Here is a 19649-nt window from a genome sequence, read left to right as displayed (position 1 = left end):
TCATGAACAGCACGCCTAATGAAATCATTATGTGACCCTAGCTCCGGGAAACCAATCCCATTCCATCATAGCATAACGTAAAAAAACAACTCCGTTCCCATGCATAAAGAAAGGAAAGACATCATTTATTCCATGGGGCATCCATTCAATCCCATTGGCCCTTATCCAACCCGCCCAAACCACCACCAGTATGCTTACCCAGCAACTTGGCAATGTTAGAACCTCCGCTGCGCTGCTTGATGCGGAGCTCCTTTTCACGCTCACGCTCACGCGCAGCTGTATACGAGTTGACGGCACCACCCTTCTTGGGACCCGAAGCTGCAGGTTTGGAGACACGGTTGGAGGCGTTCGAGCTACTAGAAGATGAGGAGCCAGTTGTAACACGACGCAGAAGTTGAGGAGGGCGGAATCCAATATGACCCTCTCCACCGCTGCCGCTATGGAATGCAAGCTTGGAGTTTGCGGGACCAGAGTTTGGGCCTGTGGAGGAGTTAGAAGATGCTTGTCGGATAAGTGCAAGGCGGTCGACCACGACTCCGCGCGTGCGGCGTGGGTGGCTAGGTTTGGCGAAGGCCTTGTCCGACTGCGATTGATCGTCATCGCCTTGGACTTCTTCCGCGCCGGGGGTGTCTTCATCTTGCTCGTCTTCATCATCGAGGGAAACATCGTCCTGGAAAGAGTCGTAATCGGGGGTTTCAGTGAGGAAGGACAACGTTTCACGAATCTCTGCTATGGTAGCTGGTTTCTTTGACATTGCGCTGGCGGGGGTGCGACGGAGGCGAGCCGGCGGACGGTTGGTTGCATCTTCAGCTGATGGTTCGAGAGGGCGCTTGCGGTTCTGACCGTCACTGATCGCGTCATTCGACTGTTCTCCTGAAGCGGGGTCCTGTGATGTTTCTTTTTGGGAGCCGTCCTCTTCTTCCTCCAGGAAGTCGATATTGAAGTCATCATCAATTTCGCGATCCTCAACGGCCTTGAAGAATGCCGCCTTCTTGGGGTTCTCGGCAATCTCGCCAATTTTCTCGTCTGCAAGGAGAGCACGGCGCATCTTAGCAAACTCTCGTTGCTTCTCACGGCGACGTGCTATGAGCTCATCGTCGGAGTCGTCAAGGTCAAAGTCATCATCCGCGTTCTTGCGACGACGGAGGGCTCCAGTGGTGATATCTCTCATCAACTTGGCAACATCTTTCTCGTCGCGGTTGCGATCGTGGACCCTATAAAAATGTTAGCATATTCTCATTCAACATGTATCAAACTCCAACATACGCATTGAGTGCGGCAAGTTGCTTCTCATCAACCACCTCGCCACTATTGTCATTGATCATTTGGCGATCGATGGCATTTTCTTCACCATCACTCTCGTCACTGTGACCTCCAAGGCCGGCATATTCATCCTCGGATTCTTCGGCAGCCTCATCGACAATGTCTTTCGCCTTGCTGTTTTTCTTGTTGTATTGTGGAGCAGGCTTCTTCTTTACAGCCTTATCCTTCTTCATGACATTGAAGGCATTGGCGTCGATTTCAAAGTCACCTTCATTGTCATTCTCGTCGACTTGAGAGAGTTCAACTGCACGTCCTCGCCGCAACATTTTGCGTTTGCGGTCAGCAATAGGCGATTGAGTTTGACCCACAAGGACGGTGTCGACGGTGGACATGGGCGGGGTACCCCTGAATCTTCTCGCAGGATCGAACGGTGAGAACACAAAGCCCTCGTCCTGGGTTGGGTCGGGCAGCTGGGATTGGGAATACTCCGAGAAGGCATATGGCGCAGGCGACTCTGGGACTCGGGTCACATTCTGCGTGTAGCCCTCCATAAAGTCTTTGTCCTGGGGCTGGCTGTCTGGGACAAGGATCTCTGATTCCTCCTTTCGAAGCTGAGGAACAGCGTGACCAGGATCTGGGAGGGAGAAAGGTATCGTGGCAGATTCTGCTTGGGTGTCAACCCCATTACCGTCCAATGTGGAGGCGAATGCCTGGGTAAGACCTAGGGACATATTGCCTGGTGTTCCCAAGCCAAGGAAGTTGGGCCGTTCGACGGACTTCGGGACATAACTAGGGGCTCTCACAGGCGTTGAGGGTAGTTGTGGTTGTGGTTCGTCTTCGTCTTCGTCATCGCTAATCACCCGAGTTGGTCGCTTCCGTCTCGCAGTAGGGATTTCGTTTTCTGCGTCTGAAGGAGCGGCCTCACTCTCATTGTCAGCCGAATCGTCGTCTTCATCGGCCTCCTGTTCGATGAGATCCCCACCGCGATTGACGCGCTCGTTTTCTTCCTCTTGGTCATCTTCATCGTCTCCTTCGCCACCACCCTCCTGGTCAGAGCCGGAAAGCTCGTAGTCATCATCCTCTTCTTCCTCATCGTCACCGTTAGCCTTCTTCCTAGCAGCTTTCTCCAGTCGGCGGATTTCATCTGCCTCTTTGCGTGCTTTGTCAACAAGATTTTCCATGTCATCCTCCATCGCTGCACGCTCCTCTGCTGTTTCAATGACAACTCCCTTGGCCCTGAGCTCTTCAATGCGCTCCCGGCGCTCCTTGGCCGCTTGCTGTCGGGCCCGCCATAATAGACTTGCGGAAAGCTCTGCGGAGTTCATGGAACCCATTTTTCGGGTAGGGGATGTCAGGTGTGCCAATGCCTTAAGCTTGGTCATAGAGGGGTCTTCATGCAGCTGCCTAGTAGGGAGGTTTTCGAACGCTGCGAGGCGCCGGCACTTGCCAGGGTCGGTTACTACCTCAAGATCACTATCCGAATCGTCTGAATCGTTCTGGTGCGCAGCAACCTGTTGCCTGGAAAGCAGCACGCGGATAGGTGGCTGTGTCAATGGGCGCGAAACTCTCTTCGGTTTAGCACCCTCTGATTTAGGTTCAGGTACAGAAGTCGAGATATCTTGAGCTGCAGGGCCCTTGCACAATGCAGGATCTTGGTTTGGCACCAGGATGTCTTTCGGGTCAGGCAAATCTTCGGTGTCCGCATCCATATCCACATCAGCTGTTTGAACTTGGGGATGCTCAGAATCAGCGGTGGACTTGGTAGCATCCAAATGACTGGGTATTGGAGAAGTATGCGGGGTATCTTTGGTTTGGGTGCGTAGTTCTTCATCAGAGCAATTTTGTGATCCGACCGCCGATGATAAATTTACTGTGGGCTGCTCGGCCGGTGTATCGGGTTGCATGAAGTTGAATTTGGCAAAGAGGCTTTCCTTGGTGATCTTCTTTTTTGTCTTGGCCTGGTGAGCTAGTTGCATGTTACGGCTCATTCGCTGGGTCTCCTGCCTCATCTCATCCAGTGCCTTTTTGCTGGCTTTCCGGGGCTGACGAGCCTTCTGGGAGAGCTTGCTCGCAGAACTCGGATCTTCAGCATCACTCTCCTCGCCTGAGAGTACCTGTGGGCTGAACTGCTCCAGCTGGGCTTTTCGGATGGCCTTCTTTGTGGCCTCGGCTTTTTCTCGTTCCTCGCGTTCCTTGCGCTTTTGAGCGACAAGAGCCATGAAACGGGCGTTTCCTTTAGGCTTCATCGCGGTGATGTTTTCGGAATCTTCGTTGTCGGTGTCTAGATCGGCATGCGATTTGCCTGGAGAGGATACAAAGAGGGGAGAGTCGGATCTTAAACGGGGAGGGGTTTGGCTCGTTCTGTTATCCGACCTGGGGGAGTTGGTTGTGGATTTATGCTTTCTCCTAGGGCCAGCCGTAGGTAGATCATCATCACTAGATTCGCCGATGGGCGTGGGTTGTGGTTCTGTCTGCTCGGGCTTCTCGCCCTGTTTTCTTTCTGATCGGATGGCCTTTGACACGCGAGCAAATGCTGAATTTTCGTCGCCGGCTTCAGCTGGCCCAGCACTACCCTGTAAGCGGGCAGCCATACGGCCCTTTGGCCGGAAAACCTCATCTGCGCTGTCTGAATCCTCTTCTGAGTCGTGCAATGGGCCATTCGTGCGGTTATCAGCAGCCGGCATCGAAACACGCCCTAGATCAAGCTTTGAGACCGCATCTGTTGACTTGGCAATTTGATTATCGTCCTCGGAATCGCTATCAAATTGTGCCATCATAGCCTTGATCTTCTGGCCGGGCGTGATAATGTTGGGCGAATCGCCCGCGGGCGACACGGAACGCGTCGACCGTGGTGTGGATGGTGAGGACATGTTGTGAATATTATGATGAATAGTGGTGGGCTTTAAGAAATAGTTTCCATAATGATCTCGATTGTACTTGGGGGCGAGCTTCGAGACTTCCAAGGTTCGGAATAAGTTGGAGTGGACGCCAGTTTCAAGGGCGTATAGTCCGAACGCGATGCGCGTTCCTCGCGTTGCTACACGTGACCTTATCTTATCGCTTAATTCATTGAAGGTTAATTGGATTTATTGTTACGGGCAACTACGCAAATGAGTATTGTAGCAACAAGTGATGTTTTCTCTTTTAATCTTTTTTTGGGCAGTTTTTTATTTAGTTCTTTTGGAAATATCTCTTCCGGTGGATAAGTGTGGCGCTGATAACAACGATGGGGACGTGCTAATGCTGTATTCCCAGATATCTCATAATACAAAGCTTGATGCTATTTTCTGAATCGACGCCGATATCACCCACGGACTCCTCAAATATCGCGTAAGGGAGAAACAAGAAATAAAAGATACAATCACAATGCGGGCAAGACTTTGAGCCCATCGCCGCCAAGGGTCCTTGAGACATGTAGACTTGTTCAGGGAATCATGGAATCTCAGAACAAAAGAAGGTTCTCATAGGTAGTAAATCGGACCAAGTAACAAAAGCCACCGTACCGAAGCGCAGGAAAAAATGACATTGTTGAAAGAGATTAAATCTCGATGTCGATGTCCATATCCAGAGCTGCAATGTTTTCATCATCGGTATTGCGGTAACTAATCATGAAGCCATTCTTGGGCTTCTTTGGAGTGACGCGAGAGGCGGGAGTTCCCTTTTGCGCAGGACTGCCGTTGGATTTGACGGTATCAGGGGTATCTTTTGAGTTGTCGGCAGCAGCAGCGGACTTGGGTGCTCCGCTGACATCGTGGTGAGTTTTGGCCACTGTTCGCACACGCATGAAGGGATTCGGTGCAGCCTCTCCACGTGCAACAGCCTCGGCTGCCTTCTTAGCAGCCTTTCTTTCCTCGAGCTGAGCACGGCGACCGTTCTCAATGTTAAGCTTCTGGTTGCGAAGGTTGATCTGGTGGACTCGTTCGGCTTCCGATGGACCTCTATCGACCTCTTTCTTGACAAGGCTTGTTCCCCAGGACAGGGTCGGATTGACCATTTTCTGCAGTTCTGCCTCAATCTTCTCCACCTCCTCCATGTTTCCATTGACTTTGGCGAATTCCAAATTTCTTTCAAGTTCGAGTCGATTGAGCACATTCTTCTTGTGGTCGAAAGCACCTTGGCGACGGAGTTTCTCGTTCAACTCCTCACGAGTGAATGTGTGGTTGAGGAGACGGTTAATATCGGCGACCTTCGACTCAACCTTGCCCTTTGTGGCTAGCTTACAATCCTCAACAGTGAGGGTCTGGACGTAACGGCGGTACTCGGCCTGGTTGAGTGTCAGTTGAATGCTGAGATTCGAGAGGAAGGAACAAACCTCAGTAAGTGGAGAGTTCGAGAAAGTGACGAATGGGAAGTCCCTAACAGACTTTCCATGTGCCAGCTTAACGTACTGATCCGTGACAAATGAACGACCGTTTTCGCCCTCCAAGGCGTACGGCTTGCCCTGAGAGATTCCTAGGAAATCATCAGCGTGCATAAACAAGCTAGGCAACATCGAATCTTACCAGTGATCAGGCCCAGGCGATATTCATTCTGGCCACTGTCAGGGTGGGGGCCAATGCTCAGCCGAGCGTAGCAGCCTATCATAGCATTCTCAAATCCAGGATAAAAGCAAACCTTGGCAAAGTTGTTACGTCCAACTTGAGCACGTCGAATATCCCGAAGCTCGGCAGGCGGGTCATCCTTGGGAATGGAAACAGAACGGCCAACGCGGTCATCCAATTCAAGATCACTCTCGGCATCAGCGTCTTCATCAGAAATATCAGATCCCATGGAGCGCGAACGGCGGCGCGATTTTCCAGGGTCTCGACGTCGGAGTTCATCCCGTTTGCCCTTCTGCTCACGCTGGCGCTTGTAAGCCTCGATAGCTCCGGACGTTTCTCCGACTTTGCGACCACCAAGAGTGGTCTTCTGGCGCGAGCTTTTGCGTTGATTATCATCCAAGCCGGCGGAACCTGCCTTTCTTTTGGCTTTCTTGGCCGCTCGTGCTTCCTCTCGCGAGCGAGATGCTAGAAGGCGGCGTAAAGCCAGATCCTGGTTGTGGCGATCGACTTGCTGGGCACGTTCGGACAAGGTTTCCTCGCGCTGAATTTCAGGCATAGCCATAATGTCCTTTTTGTCCTGGGCCGAGTAGTACAGCTTATCGTATGGGAAAATGGGGCGATCCTCGTCGTCGTCGCCGGAGTTGTCGGCCTCCGACTCGGATTCGGACATGGGAGCAGACTGAAGTGAATGACGAGATCCATCGTCGGACCTGTATAGATTGTCAGGTCAATAATGCTTTTCCTTATCGAAATGGAGGGGTACTGCTCACACTTCACCCTCCGATTCATCTCTCGTATGCTTCCGGGATCGGCGACCCATTGATTTGGCGGTTCCTTTGCGACCCATGGCTGCAGGTGACGTATCTCGATCTTGATCGTGTGAAGAGGCAGAGTGCGCTGGTGATTTGGGGGGAGGTGAAGTCTCCTCCTCAGAGTCACCCGCCAAAGCGAGCAGCTCAGCATCCAAATCGTCCGCCATTGTGAATATCTCTCAATGCAGTTATACCCTCAATAAAACTCAATAACCAGGAGGCCTATATATCAATAGGCATTCAATAACCCTAGAATAATAGGAGTATTCGCGTTCCTATGGGTTTATCCCCTCCTTTCCAGAAGTCGTTCCAAAAATATGGAGAAGTAGGCCAGACTTGCAAAAGGTGGTCCAAAATGTCCGTTCTGGATGAAGTAATGTGCCAAGTTCGACAAACACTCTATACACGAGACGAAGGGAGGACGTAATGAAGGGTATCGTAAGAAGCGCGTAGATGGTCGTCGCAAGTTGGCCTTTGCCGTCAACTTCATGACGTTCAATGCCAAGCCGAAAGTAAGCGCGCGGCAGCGCCAAGGCGGTCTAAGCGACCAAATACGCGACCTCTGAGCTGCATCCGTTGAATCGGGTTCAGTATATTCCAATTCAATTTCTCGATGTCGTCTTTACCGATTCTGCGCAGGTGCGCCTTGTCGCATTCTCGTTGTTCTGCACCAGCAACAACTCCTATTTTTCTCGATTTCCTCGTGCCGTCAACATTTAAGCATGGCCAACGTCGGCAGGCTTCAACTACAGCTGGCACCCCCAGTGGCTCCAAACCTCTCTATGTTCTCAGCAAAGAGCAACGGGAATTTATGGACAGCGCCCTACGAGTGAATCAAGCTGGTGAACTTGCCGCGACCCTAATCTACAAAGCCCAAACGCCTCAGATCGTCCGCTCATACCCGCACCTCCGACCCTTGATGAAGCACATGTACGACCAGGAAGCAGGGCACCTCAAGACCTTCAACCACCTCATCGCCAAGCACCAAATCCGCCCGACCGCCATGTATCCCGCATGGGAGGTAGCTGCCACATTTTTGGGTTGGTCGACTGCGGCATTGGGCCGCGAAGCTGCAATGGCGTGCACCGAAGCCGTGGAGACAGAAATTGGAACACACTACAACGACCAAGTAAGAGAGATTCTGTCTTGGGAGGCAGATGCTGAGAGACGGGGAGAAGAGTTGGACGAAGAACTCAAAGAAATGCTGGCCACATTCCGGAGAATTCGTGACGAGGAACTAGAACATCTCGACCATGCTGTGGCCAACGACTCAAAGGAGGCAAAGCCCTACGATCCGCTCGTCGATGTCATTCGTTTTGGATGTAGGACCGCTATCAAGATCAGCGAGAAGATCTAATCTGGCAATTTTGTCCAATGCGCCGGGGTTGCGCCGCCATTTATATATTCTGTTGTCGTCCGGGACTCCATGTACTATACCGACTACTTATCTCGATATTGCTAACTATATCTAACATTGTATATTCTAATTCCCAGTTATGTGCCCGATTGAATCTATCGCTCGTCGCAGGGTATCAATAAAATAAACCGCCTTCTGTAGGCTCATGGTCTCTGACTTTTTTTCTCCTCGTGGTGTACGGCCAGCACCGCTCACTCAGAGTCAATGGGGTTTTGCTCCAAGTAGTCCATGAAGTTTTGGGAGAATCTCACAACCTGTTGGTATACCTCCTCGAATCCATTAGCACCCCCATAGTAGGGATCCTTCACCACTTCACCGCCGCCAACGCGGTCGTGCAATTTTCCACCCTTGCCGAAATCACCGAATAACCGCACCTCGGCAACCTTGGTATCAGCCCCGTATGCACCTATGGCAGCATCTACGTGCGACCGCGTACTCCTCGAGCTTGGCTTGTTGTCGGTCTTCCTTTGCAGCGTCGCAATGACCGACTCGCGCACATCCTCTAGGTCGCGGAGATTGGATTTGTCCATAGCGAGCAGGTAATCGAAGGTGAGGAAGTCTTCCCTTGTCACTTTGCGAGCGGCATGGTCGTAGTTTGTGATTTTGTGGCGGCGCAGCGTAGACATGGTGCGGGAGTCGGGCGGCTCGAGGCTGTGGTAGGCGGCTGTACCGGCGGAGTCAATCTCACCGATGGAGGGGTGGGCAGCGGCCAAGTCGCGGAACACTCCTTCGGCCATTGGGGAACGACCTAGATAGGATTAGCATGTCGCAATAGCGGGGGAGAGCTGGGCATGACGGACAGATATTTCCCAGGCATACAAATAGCACGCTGCTAGAGCGCCCATTCGAGTTGGAAGCCATAGTGGGGTAGGGATCAAGGAATCTTGATTTGATCGGGAGCTAGGAAGTGAGAAAATAGTAGGAAGTCCTTGGGTTTTGCCAATGCAAGGCGTGGGGGGGTTATCGATACGGGGTCTCCACCAGAGCCCTCCAGGGCTGGAGAGTCCAGGGCTGGAGAGAATCTCTTCACTTGCATTACGTCCTACCCATCGTACACCAATTTGGATTACGTACCACACATGTAGGCAGAAATCAGGAACAAAGCACTCAAGGATTAGATCAAGGCCAAACCCAGATTGAAGGATCTACACCTATTCATAGTACATAGGTACTCCATACAGGCAGCTTTTTAGTAAAAAAACGCCCCCCCTAGCCACAGTATACCAATGACCTCAGATACTAAAAAAAGAATCACCAAATAGGGCAGTGAATGAGCGATAGGTCGGAGCCACAGTGCCAAGCCCATGTGGCTGAGTTCCAGTCAGTTGGCCCAGTAACACATCTGCCAGTGGAGTTTCAATGGATTTCTTCTTTACAACAAACCGTGGCTCAACTGTTTCAGGGCATTCTTTCACAATATCATTGGGCTTTTTGTTTCCAAATTTGAAGAATCTGCAATTTCTTTTTCTACGGTACCCTGCATCTCTATACGGGACCTAATCAGCGTACATCCTGACATACATCCACAAGGCATTGTGGAGCAGCACAGACACATCTGATTCGCCCCCATCTCCACCCATCGTCGGGGATCAAAGGCGTCGTAAACAACAGAGGCAACCCGTATTTTCCACATTTTTTTAAATCGCTATTCTTCTTCACCTTCTGTGCTGTCGTGCGACAACCCCATATACCGTCTCCTCGTATCAAATCTCATTTGCGATCTTCCTTCATATCTGAAACCACGCCGAGACCTCGGATCCGTCAATCGGACTAGTGTTTCCTTTCGCTGACGCTTAATATCCCACTCGGCGCTCCTGGCGCAATCTCCAAGAAAACCCCTTACAAACTTGGGGCGGGATAATCTCGAACTCAATCCTGAGGCTCCTCCATTATGGCCTACAATCGTGTGGCCGCCGGTCAGTGCTCCTGCCTTATTGGACCCCCCCTCCATTTCGCTCCCTCTCTCTTTTCTTGCCTGCGCATTCTCCATCTCTCTGATATTGCTTAAATCAATGCTGGTCATTGATTCAATGATCTCTGTACAATCTGTGCCGTCAAGCTTTTGCCATTCAAGCATTGAGGAATCTTCTACGTCTCAACACTAACAATGCCTCGAACAGACCCGTTCGGAGATGAGCATACCTCGCCCATGCTGAATCCCTCTCATCTTACTGGCTACAGCAATCGCACACCTTCCCCTGGGCAACCACTGCAACATGGCTACCAGCTCTCGGACAACCCATATGGGCCTCAGTCGCATCTTCCCATGCCATCCAGTGATCGCTTGGCGGAACAACCTACCGTGAGTATTAGGAGATAGGAGCGAAATGTGCTGTGTACAAATCAACTCTGACAATCTACCTTGAAAACAGTACTCCGTCGAAAATGTTCATAACTCTTATGGCCATCACGACACCTACGACGCACACCATCCTTATGCTGGTCAAGAGTATGCGGTTGACCCTGAAGCCCATCATGACGCCTATTACACCCAACCCTACCAGCCTACACACACGCCACATGATGATTATGACCTAGGCCAGTACCCAGAGGCAGGACATACCCCATTTCAAGATGACCAGCCCATGCTGGAGACGGGTGAAAACCCCTTCGGGCCGGACCCGTATACTGAGTTCCAGGAAGAACCACACCCGACGCCCAGCCCGGCGCCTCTTCGTCGTTGGAAGACGGTGAAAGAAGTCCAACTTTTCAACGGCAACCTCGTCCTCGATTGCCCTATTGCGCCGAGACTGCTCAGCCAAGTACCCCACGCAGAGGCACCTGGTCGCGATGAATTCACGCACATGCGATATTCGGCAGCGACATGCGATCCCGCCGATTTCTTCGAAGAGCGATTTACCCTCCGTCAGAAGCTTTTCGCAAAGCCTCGCAATACTGAACTCTTCATCGTCGTGACCATGTACAATGAAGATGACTTCCTCTTCGCGCGCACCATGTCTGGTGTATTCAAGAACATTGATCACATGTGTTCGCGCACAAGCAGCAAAACATGGGGCAAGGATGCGTGGAAGAAGATTGTTGTCTGTATTATTAGCGACGGTCGTGCCAAGATCAACCCACGGACGCGCGCTGTGCTCGCAGGTCTGGGTGTGTACCAGGACGGAATTGCGAAGCAACAAGTCAACGGCAAGGACGTCACCGCCCATATCTACGAGTACACCACTCAAGTAGGGTTGGAGGTTAAGGGCACTCAAGTGCATCTCAAGCCTCGATCTGGACCTCCTGTGCAGCTGATTTTCTGTCTGAAGGAAAAGAATCAGAAGAAAATTAACTCTCATAGATGGTTCTTCCAGGCTTTCGGTCGTGTCTTGGATCCCAATATCTGTGTCCTCTTGGATGCGGGTACTAAACCGGGAAGAGACTCAATCTATCACCTCTGGAAGGCCTTCGATGTTGAGCCCATGTGCGGTGGTGCATGTGGTGAGATCAAGGTCATGTTGTCTCACGGCAAGAAATTGCTGAACCCGCTAGTGGCTGGTCAAAACTTTGAGTACAAGCTTAGTAACATTCTCGACAAACCGCTTGAGTCTTCATTCGGTTTCATTACTGTGCTACCGGGTGCGTTCTCCGCCTACCGGTTTGTCGCACTCCAAAACGATAAGAACGGCCAAGGTCCACTAGAGCGGTACTTCCTGGGTGAGAAGATGCACGGTGCCAATGCCGGTATCTTCACGGCCAACATGTATTTGGCTGAGGATCGAATCCTCTGTTTCGAGATTGTCTCCAAGCGGAAGTGCCGATGGCTCCTTCAGTACGTCAAGTCGTCGACTGGTGAAACTGATGTGCCTGATCAGATGGCCGAGTTCATTCTCCAGCGTCGTCGTTGGCTGAATGGAAGTTTCTTTGCTGCCGTTTACGCCATCACCCACTTCTACCAGATCTTCCGCAGTGACCACAGCTTCATTCGCAAGTTTATGCTCATGATTGAGTTCGTCTATCAGACAATTGCGATGATTTTCGCGTGGTTCGGAATTGTACGATTCTCTCCCATCCGCTATTCTTTTTCTTATATGTGCTAACTCCTTGTGCAGGGTAACTTCTTCTTGGTTTTCCACATCTTGACAACATACTTGGGGTCAGATGATCTACTGGGTACTGCTGGTAAGGTTTTGGGCATTGTCTTCGAATGGCTATACCTGGCAACTCTCGTTACGTGCTTCGTTTTAGCTCTTGGTAATCGACCTGGCGGATCCAACAAGTTCTATATGACTATGGTATATTTCTGGATTGTGATCATGATATACCTTGCATTCGCTGCTGTCTTCGTCACTGTCAAATCGATCCAAGCAGAAGTGGCCTCAGAAACCTTTTCGGTCAGCCAACTATTCACCAATAAGACGTTCTTTTCAATCATCGTCTCACTTGGATCGACCTATGTCATGTGGTTCGTCGCCTCGTTCATCTTCCTGGACCCATGGCACATGTTCACTAGTGTAAGTTATCCTATGGATCTAATTTTGTTGAGCCTTCTAACATTCTCCAGTTCATTCAATACATCTTGCTCACGCCGACGTACATCAACGTCCTCAATATCTACGCCTTCTGCAACACCCACGATATCACATGGGGTACCAAAGGAGATGATAAGGCCGAGAAGCTGCCTTCCGCGCACCTTAAGCCCGGCGGTAAGGTCGACGTCAACATCCCGCAAGATGACGGTGATCTTAACGCGCAGTATGAGGCTGAGTGTGCCAAGTTCGCCACGAAGGCCCCCAAGGAGGTCTCAAATGTTACTGAGGAAGAAAAGCAAGCCGACTACTACAAGGGATTCCGCAGTGCCGTCGTGCTCGCCTGGGTATTCTGCAACTTTGCTCTTGGTGCGGTTGTTCTGAGCGCTGCTGGTTTGGAAACTTTCGACGACGCATCCAAGACTAGTACCGAAACTGCGCAGAGCGAGCGCTCCATGATCTACATGGAGGTTGTTCTCTGGAGTGTTGCTGCTCTGTCAATGTTCAAGTTTATGGGTGCAATGTGGTATCTGGTTGTTCGTATGGTGAGTTATCCCCCTTGCACTAAGATTTTTGCCGATCACAATATACTAACATTGATTTTAGTTCCGCGGCGTTTGATTCAGTGAACTTTTAAGCATGATGAGTGTGTTTCTTTGCGTCATGCAGCAATGCTTTGTTTTCATATATCCCCTGATTTTATCCGGATTTGGATTCGGTTACAACACCACGGCGGGCCCGGTCTGGTACGCAAATGGAAATGGAAATGGAAATGGAAAATGTAATATGTTTGATGACTTGCCCGCGATATGCTTTCGTCCTTTGTGACACGCGGAATGACATGATATCGTGATTTATCTGGGTTTGTTCTTTGTTTTTTATCCCTCAACTTGGTCCATCCCTTGCATGTGCTTGCCTTTGCATCTATTTGGGCTCACGGGTTTTGTGTTTCTTACATGGTTGGGGATTTATGTACTCTATATGTAGATATGGACCTCGAGAAGTATTCACCATAGGAGCTGAGCAGTCAATATCCAGTTCTGCGGTTTCAAGTAGTGAGTGAATATAGTGACATACTTCTATTGGCTATAAAATTTCCTCGTAGGTTCCAACCAAGATACATCGCTTTGATGTCTAGCGTGTACAAAATATACCAAAACCATAAAAATCACCACCAACTCCCCAATCCAAATTGAATCAACTTCAAGAAGCCTGGTTCTTAGAATGCACACATAATGCAATCCCTCCAAGTACCAGCCCCATCCCCAACCATGTCTGCTTCGCAATCACCTTGCGATCAACATACCATTCCCCAAGAACAGTAAACAGGAACGCGCTCGAGTTTGCAAGCGGCACAGTCAAAGAGAGTTCTACACAGCGACTGGTTAGCAATTCCACACCTCAAAACCATCAAAACCACAACATCAGAAGCATACCATGTTTTCCAACAAGCAAAAAGAACCAAATACTGCCCGTGAGATTGATAATCAAGGGAATCGCATACGCAGGCGTGCGAAGCAGATTCACAACCGTCCAGAAAATAGACACAATCTTCGCCCGCAGCCATGAGTGCTTCGCGGGAGTTCCACGTCTCCACGCTGGCGAGGGTACATCATCCTGCTCCTCATCTGCGCCGTCTTCCCTGGCTTCTGTGGTATCATGACTGCTACTCTGTCCAGCAATTCCACCATCAAGTCCAGTATCAGCATCTGGAGCCTTCGATTTCCGGTTCACATCACTGCTGCTGGTACTCCGTCTCCGCACACCTTCCTCGTCACCGGAGTCAATGTCCCGAGAGAGCAATTCCTGCTCTTCTCCCGCATCCGTGAATCCGGTTTCTGGAGAGTCTTGCGAGTATGCTCTCCCGCGCCCTGAGTTCGATTCGTTTGCTTGTTTCTCTTGTCGGGCGTTGAAGTCTGCTGCTGCGCGGCGGATAAAGGGGGTTGTGAAGCCCCATGCGACGCCGACAAGTAGGAAGGAGAGCACATAGCTGAAGACGGAGGGTTCGGGTTCTCCGGGAATGCCGGTGTCTGGGTCCATGTTGGTGTTTGGGACCTGGGAGATTGTTGGTCGATTGGTTGGTTCGTTGCGTAGTGTTGCTGCGGCCCTGACGTTGCTGCATATGGGCCGTTGGTCTGTGCGTTTCTTATCAGATAAGGTTGTTCCGGCGATCCTTCCGAGGTTGGATCTATAAAATGGATCCAACGGTGGCAATGCTTTAACTTATTGACAGATCAAGGATTTGGAAGATTGGGGATTAAAAGAAAGATCAAAAAAGTAATGGGATATGTATTGTATATTTTACCAACAAGTCAAGTCCTCCTACAGGTCAATATCGATTGTCCTGGAATGAATACTTCTAGATCTCTGAGGCTTAAACAACGTTGGATGTAAGTAAACTGGCTGTAGTAAAATACGATAACATTGGATAAAAAGCGTAAAAGAATTGACTGTGCTTGCCTGTTAGGATTTCACACCGTGGAGGCTTCATTTACGTCCGAATGCGATGAAACAAACAGACAGAATCATCAGTTAATTGCCCCACAACCCACAAGGATACGGTACAAGAAAGTAATCAAGTACAAAATTTTGCTCTCAGTAGGTCAATTGCGAGCCTCCGATCAAGCTTGCCCGGCCGCCACAGAGGGTGTCGCCACGTCCGATGGATGTGAAACATCATCAAGACCGATTAATCACAGAGCGAACGGTGACCCACCACCCGCCTTCTCCCTCGATCCCACTTCACCAGAGTCCACAGCATCAGAAGATCAGATCCCTTATATCCGTTGCTTAAGCGAACGCCGAGGCTTGAGAAGACGAACGCCCACTGTGTCCGAGAAAAGAGTCCTGGTGTGCTTCATACATCTGATGTGCTCCAACGGTCGCCCGTACAGCATCCCCCTACTTCTCTCACCAGCAATATAAATTGTTCCTCTTTATGTATCCTCACTGGCATCTTGAACCGTGGCAACCCGCTGCCCATCCCCCTTCAGTGCCGCTCGTCACAGGTGAGTCTGCTGTCGAATGCCCCCGCCGGTTATCATCCATCGTTCCAGGTGAGTCTGGTGATGCCAATGTAAGGTAAAATCTGTTTGGGGAGAGGGAAAAGGGAAGGAGAAGAAAGTAAGAGAAGGAGGGTATATATATGCTAAGGGGAAATCACAACTTCTGAATTGGGAAGGCATCTCGACACCAAACGACACACAAAGAGGCATATTGAATATCTCAATTCCCTGCCATGCTTACTTTAACCCTTTTTGGTAACACTAGGTATCGTGGTTTTCATGTGAGCTATATAGCTTACTTGTTCATGACTTTATCTGGCTAAGTGCATTCCCCCGCACTCAAAGATCTACTTACATCGCAATTTACGCTGATCTCACATTCTCACTGAGGGCAGTTGACAAGTGGTCTGCTAGGCCTTTTATCTTGTGCTCTTGCCCCCGGACGAAACCAGCACTATTACCACTGCTTATTCACCGAGTGTTGATACACAAGAGGGCTTGCGTTGGGAAAATATTGTTCCCCATGACGAGGATTGAGTAAATTTGAAGTATGTATCATGATGCGATTGCTAGTCTAGGAGGATATATATAGTCTATGTATTAAAAAGCAATATGTTCTCTGTGCAGCGCAGCGCAAGAGACTCGAAGTAACAAAATATGAGAGAGATAAACAGCAAGTTCAGTGAGTGGCCCAAAGGGCATTGGAGAAAGGACAAAGGCCCCAAAGGGGCAAGCATAGGGGGGAAATGAAAAGGAAATATAGACAAAAAATGACAGATATTAGCAAGAGGGCAAAGCCAGAACTCAGTTGCCACCCTTCGACTTCTTCCCAGGAATGAGCTTCTTGATAGATTCCTTGAAATCAGCACTGTTCCAGCGCTTCACGCGAATCAGGTAGTACATGAGAGTAGCCACGAAAACATTGAAAAGAATGAAAGCCCACATGATACCGAAGTTGCGCCACCTATCGCCATAGTGGATACCGGCCGTGGCCAGGTACTGATCCGCAACGCGGAGAGAGCAGTAACTGCAGTCACTCGTGGCATTAGGATTGATCAGCTGACCGCCGGCGGCCTCGACATACTTCATGAGGTACTGTCCGCAAGTCTGGCCTGAGGGGGGTTGAAGATGGCTAGTTCGGATTTAGAGCAAATCACCTTGCGATTGTGAAGCTGTGCACCTGCCATGCCACCGATCCAGTATGTGAACGGGGAGACACGGTACATGAAAATCCAGAAGCCGGGAAGGGCACTCGGGGGCTGCATCACACCACAGAAAGTGAGGGACATCGCGAAGAGAAGAACGACTACCGCACTGGCGGTTTGTTCGTCTGGGAGACCAGCAATAACCATGTGGGTGAAGGTGCTGGCGTAGATGAAGAAGACAATGCAGAACAGGAGGACAATTCCCTGGGTTGCCGAGTCGGGGATTCCAACAACGGCATAGAAGTAAGAGGCGTAGGTCAAGATACCCATGATGATCATGTAGGGGAGCTCGACAATGATGTTTGCGACGAGGAAAGCTTTCCAGGAGTAGGATTTGCTGGGGCGTTCACGTCCTTCGTAGAGCGATCGCTGACTAACGAACACGGGCATGATCTGTTGTGCCAATGACGAGAAAATGGTGCAAATCATGAAGAGAGAGAAAATGACGGTCTGCATGCCTTGTAGCGACGTTTTGGCATCGAAGAAAGAGAAACCAATGAATAGGCCGGAAGCAATTCCAAGCCCCCATTTCGCTAGAACGTAGGATGGCATGCGCCAGTATTGTTGGAACACACGGTATGTGACCTGGTTCATCTGGAACCAGAACGGCATGGCGAATTCAGAGTAACTTCGCGAGGAATCATCATCATCAGCGGCGGGGGGTTCGTGTTCCTTTTCTTTGTGAATTCGGTCGATCTCAGTTTGAACCTGCTGGCTTTCGTTGCTTTGTTTCCAAACGTCGAACCAGTCTTGACCCTTGTTATTCTGACCAGCGTTGACGATGCCCAGCATGTATTCAGCTGGGTTTTCGCTATCCGCACACTTGCGCGCACCGTTGGATTCGAAGTACTCGAGCATTGTGCTAGAGTTCTCTCCGACCGGACCAAAGTAGACAGTCTTACCACCTCGGGCGAGGAATAGTAGCTGATCAAATTGTTGGAAGAGCATGGCACTGGGTTGATGGATTGTGCAAAGGACTGCTTGACCGTGCTGGGCAAGCTTGCGAAGGAATGAACAAATAGCCCAAGAGCTCTGAGAGTCGAGGCCACTAAGGGATAGTTAGTATTTGAAAGGCACGGATATCTTTTGTATAGGGTACTTGCCTGGTAGGCTCATCCAAGAAGAGTAGTAGCTTGGGCTTGGCAGCCAATTCGACGCCGATAGTCAACAGCTTGCGCTGCTCGACATTCAGGCCCTCACCAGGGACACCAACAATGGCTTCGGCAAACTCCTCCATCTTCAACATTCCGATCACATCCTCGACATAGGCGTACTTCTCCTTTACCGAGACGGAGGCTGGTTGACGCAACATAGCGCTGAATCGCAGAGACTCGCGAACAGTAGCAGTATCGAGGTGAAGATCCTGCTGCTGAACATAACCTGTCTTTCGCTGGAAACTCTGATCCAGTTCACGACCATTGACAAACATATCACCGGTGATGACACCCATCGATGTGCGGTGTGCCAATACATCAAGCAAAGTCGTCTTACCAGCGCCACTGACGCCCATAAGTGCAGTCAGAGTTCCAGGCTTGACCCATCCGGACACGTGATCTAATAGACGGCGTGGCTCGCCCTTGATCTCAATATCATAAGACACATCGCGCCAAGTGAACGTATCGGTTTGAGGCTGGATGGCACCCATTCCCGTGTCGTCTGTACCCGCAGCAGGCTGAGCTTTAGATGGCTCGCTGCTTTCGACATCGGCTCCAGACTTGTGGTCCTGGCGGAGACTGGCAGGCTCGTGACCACGACGGAAGACGAGAGCTTCGGCGGTGCTTGTAGTAGCGGAATTCAGCTCGGTTGCAACAAAGTAGATGCACATAAAACCGACCAAGAAGGCCAAGAGAATACCGAAGTTGCGCCAGACATGGCCGTAGGTGTAGGTGTAGGTCAGTTCAATGTACCGGTCACCGTTGACTGTTCTAGAGCCTGGCTCCGAACCAGCGACAGCGCAACTAAACGCTTTGCCTGACAGGTCGGCGTAGGCGGGAACAAAGGATGAGCAAGGGAACTCGCGGCCATGGAACTCGTTGGCAACCAGAATCTCGAAGGCATAGTAGATCGGATTGAGGTAATGAATCCATTCGAACCATGGATGCATAGAGGGAACAGGCAGGACAAAGCCGGTGTAGACAACGAGGACCAAAATCATGACACCTGCTAGACCCATTGCCTGTGAGATAGTTTTGGTGACAGCGGCCAATGTCCGGAAGATTGCACTCATGACAAACGTGATCACAAAAGTAATGAGGAAGTAGAGGAAGAAGTTGGATGCTGATCGTTTCAGGCCGGCCAGGAAGTATAGGATGATATTGAACACGACAGCCAATGCAAACTTCACCGGTATATCGCTGAGCACGCCAGCAATGGCTTCTGTGAAGGGATGATAAAAGGCAAAGGAAGCATGTTTTTCGACAATTGGGCGTTGAGAGTAGAGACTGTTGATTTCGGACATTGCCGTGAGGGCATTGAGAAGGACGGCAAAGAACAAAGTGGCACCTTTCGACGTAAAGCCTGCAGTTGCATCCGGAGTCCCGTAGAATACCGATCCGATGATCAGAGCCATGATAATATTAGTGACCACCACAGAGACGGTTGAGGCAGCGTCATTCCAGAGTCGTTGATAGGCGCGAATGGTGTTGAGTTTTATTTGCATAGGAACACTGATGATGTATGGAGACTTTGGCCGGGTGTGTTTTGCCTGGGCGCCACGCTTCCGTTCCTGGAAATCAGCGAGGGCTGGTACATTATTTCCAACGGGATTTTGCCCTTCATATTCAGCAATTTCATTCAACAATCGCTTGTATTCAGGCGACTTGAGCCATGCAGCCTCAAATTCCTGAGGCGTACGGGGAACACGGTTTTCCATGCCGGGCTTGGCTTGCCGCTCCTGAGGATTCGAGATTGAAGTGAGGAAATCTCCAGTGGTCTGTC

The 19649-nt window shown here is 50.4% G+C and overlaps 6 protein-coding genes across 6 annotated transcripts; 2 read left to right on the top strand and 4 right to left on the bottom strand.

The window, feature by feature from the left end:
• Nucleotides 1–145: 145 nt before the first annotated feature.
• N7517_004425 (uncharacterized protein) lies at nt 146–4133 on the bottom strand (the record flags this gene model as incomplete). Its single annotated transcript, XM_056722155.1, has 2 exons — nt 146–1214; nt 1267–4133. 2 exons carry the CDS (start codon nt 4131–4133, stop codon nt 146–148), a joined length of 3936 nt encoding a protein of 1311 aa, XP_056578405.1.
• A 668-nt stretch (nt 4134–4801) lies between these two features.
• On the bottom strand, nt 4802–6783 carry N7517_004424 (RNA polymerase-associated protein; the record flags this gene model as incomplete). Its single annotated transcript, XM_056722154.1, has 4 exons — nt 4802–5527; nt 5576–5715; nt 5766–6514; nt 6575–6783. The coding sequence occupies 4 exons, from the start codon at nt 6781–6783 to the stop codon at nt 4802–4804; spliced, it is 1824 nt and encodes a 607-aa protein (XP_056578404.1).
• A 446-nt stretch (nt 6784–7229) lies between these two features.
• N7517_004423 (demethoxyubiquinone hydroxylase family protein) lies at nt 7230–7973 on the top strand (the record flags this gene model as incomplete). The annotated part of the gene is made up of 1 exon (XM_056722153.1): nt 7230–7973. The coding sequence occupies one exon, from the start codon at nt 7230–7232 to the stop codon at nt 7971–7973; it is 744 nt and encodes a 247-aa protein (XP_056578403.1).
• A 251-nt stretch (nt 7974–8224) lies between these two features.
• On the bottom strand, nt 8225–8894 carry ltpA (tyrosine protein phosphatase LTP1; the record flags this gene model as incomplete). The annotated part of the gene is made up of 2 exons (XM_056722152.1): nt 8225–8781; nt 8834–8894. 2 exons carry the CDS (start codon nt 8892–8894, stop codon nt 8225–8227), a joined length of 618 nt encoding a protein of 205 aa, XP_056578402.1.
• A 1030-nt stretch (nt 8895–9924) lies between these two features.
• On the top strand, nt 9925–13123 carry chsA (chitin synthase I; the record flags this gene model as incomplete). Its single annotated transcript, XM_056722151.1, has 6 exons — nt 9925–9949; nt 10154–10335; nt 10406–12028; nt 12086–12487; nt 12538–13047; nt 13109–13123. The coding sequence occupies 6 exons, from the start codon at nt 9925–9927 to the stop codon at nt 13121–13123; spliced, it is 2757 nt and encodes a 918-aa protein (XP_056578401.1).
• Nucleotides 13124–13705: 582 nt separating this feature from the next.
• Nucleotides 13706–14542, bottom strand: N7517_004420 (uncharacterized protein; the record flags this gene model as incomplete). Its single annotated transcript, XM_056722150.1, has 2 exons — nt 13706–13872; nt 13939–14542. 2 exons carry the CDS (start codon nt 14540–14542, stop codon nt 13706–13708), a joined length of 771 nt encoding a protein of 256 aa, XP_056578400.1.
• Nucleotides 14543–19649: the final 5107 nt, after the last annotated feature.

This window comes from Penicillium concentricum (genome assembly GCF_028827145.1).
Source record: "Penicillium concentricum strain IBT 3081 chromosome Unknown utg000002l_segment0_segment0, whole genome shotgun sequence".
Classification (NCBI taxonomy): domain Eukaryota; kingdom Fungi; phylum Ascomycota; class Eurotiomycetes; order Eurotiales; family Aspergillaceae; genus Penicillium; species Penicillium concentricum.
Note: the sequence above shows the minus strand (reverse complement) of the source record. Positions and strands in the feature narration are given on the sequence as shown.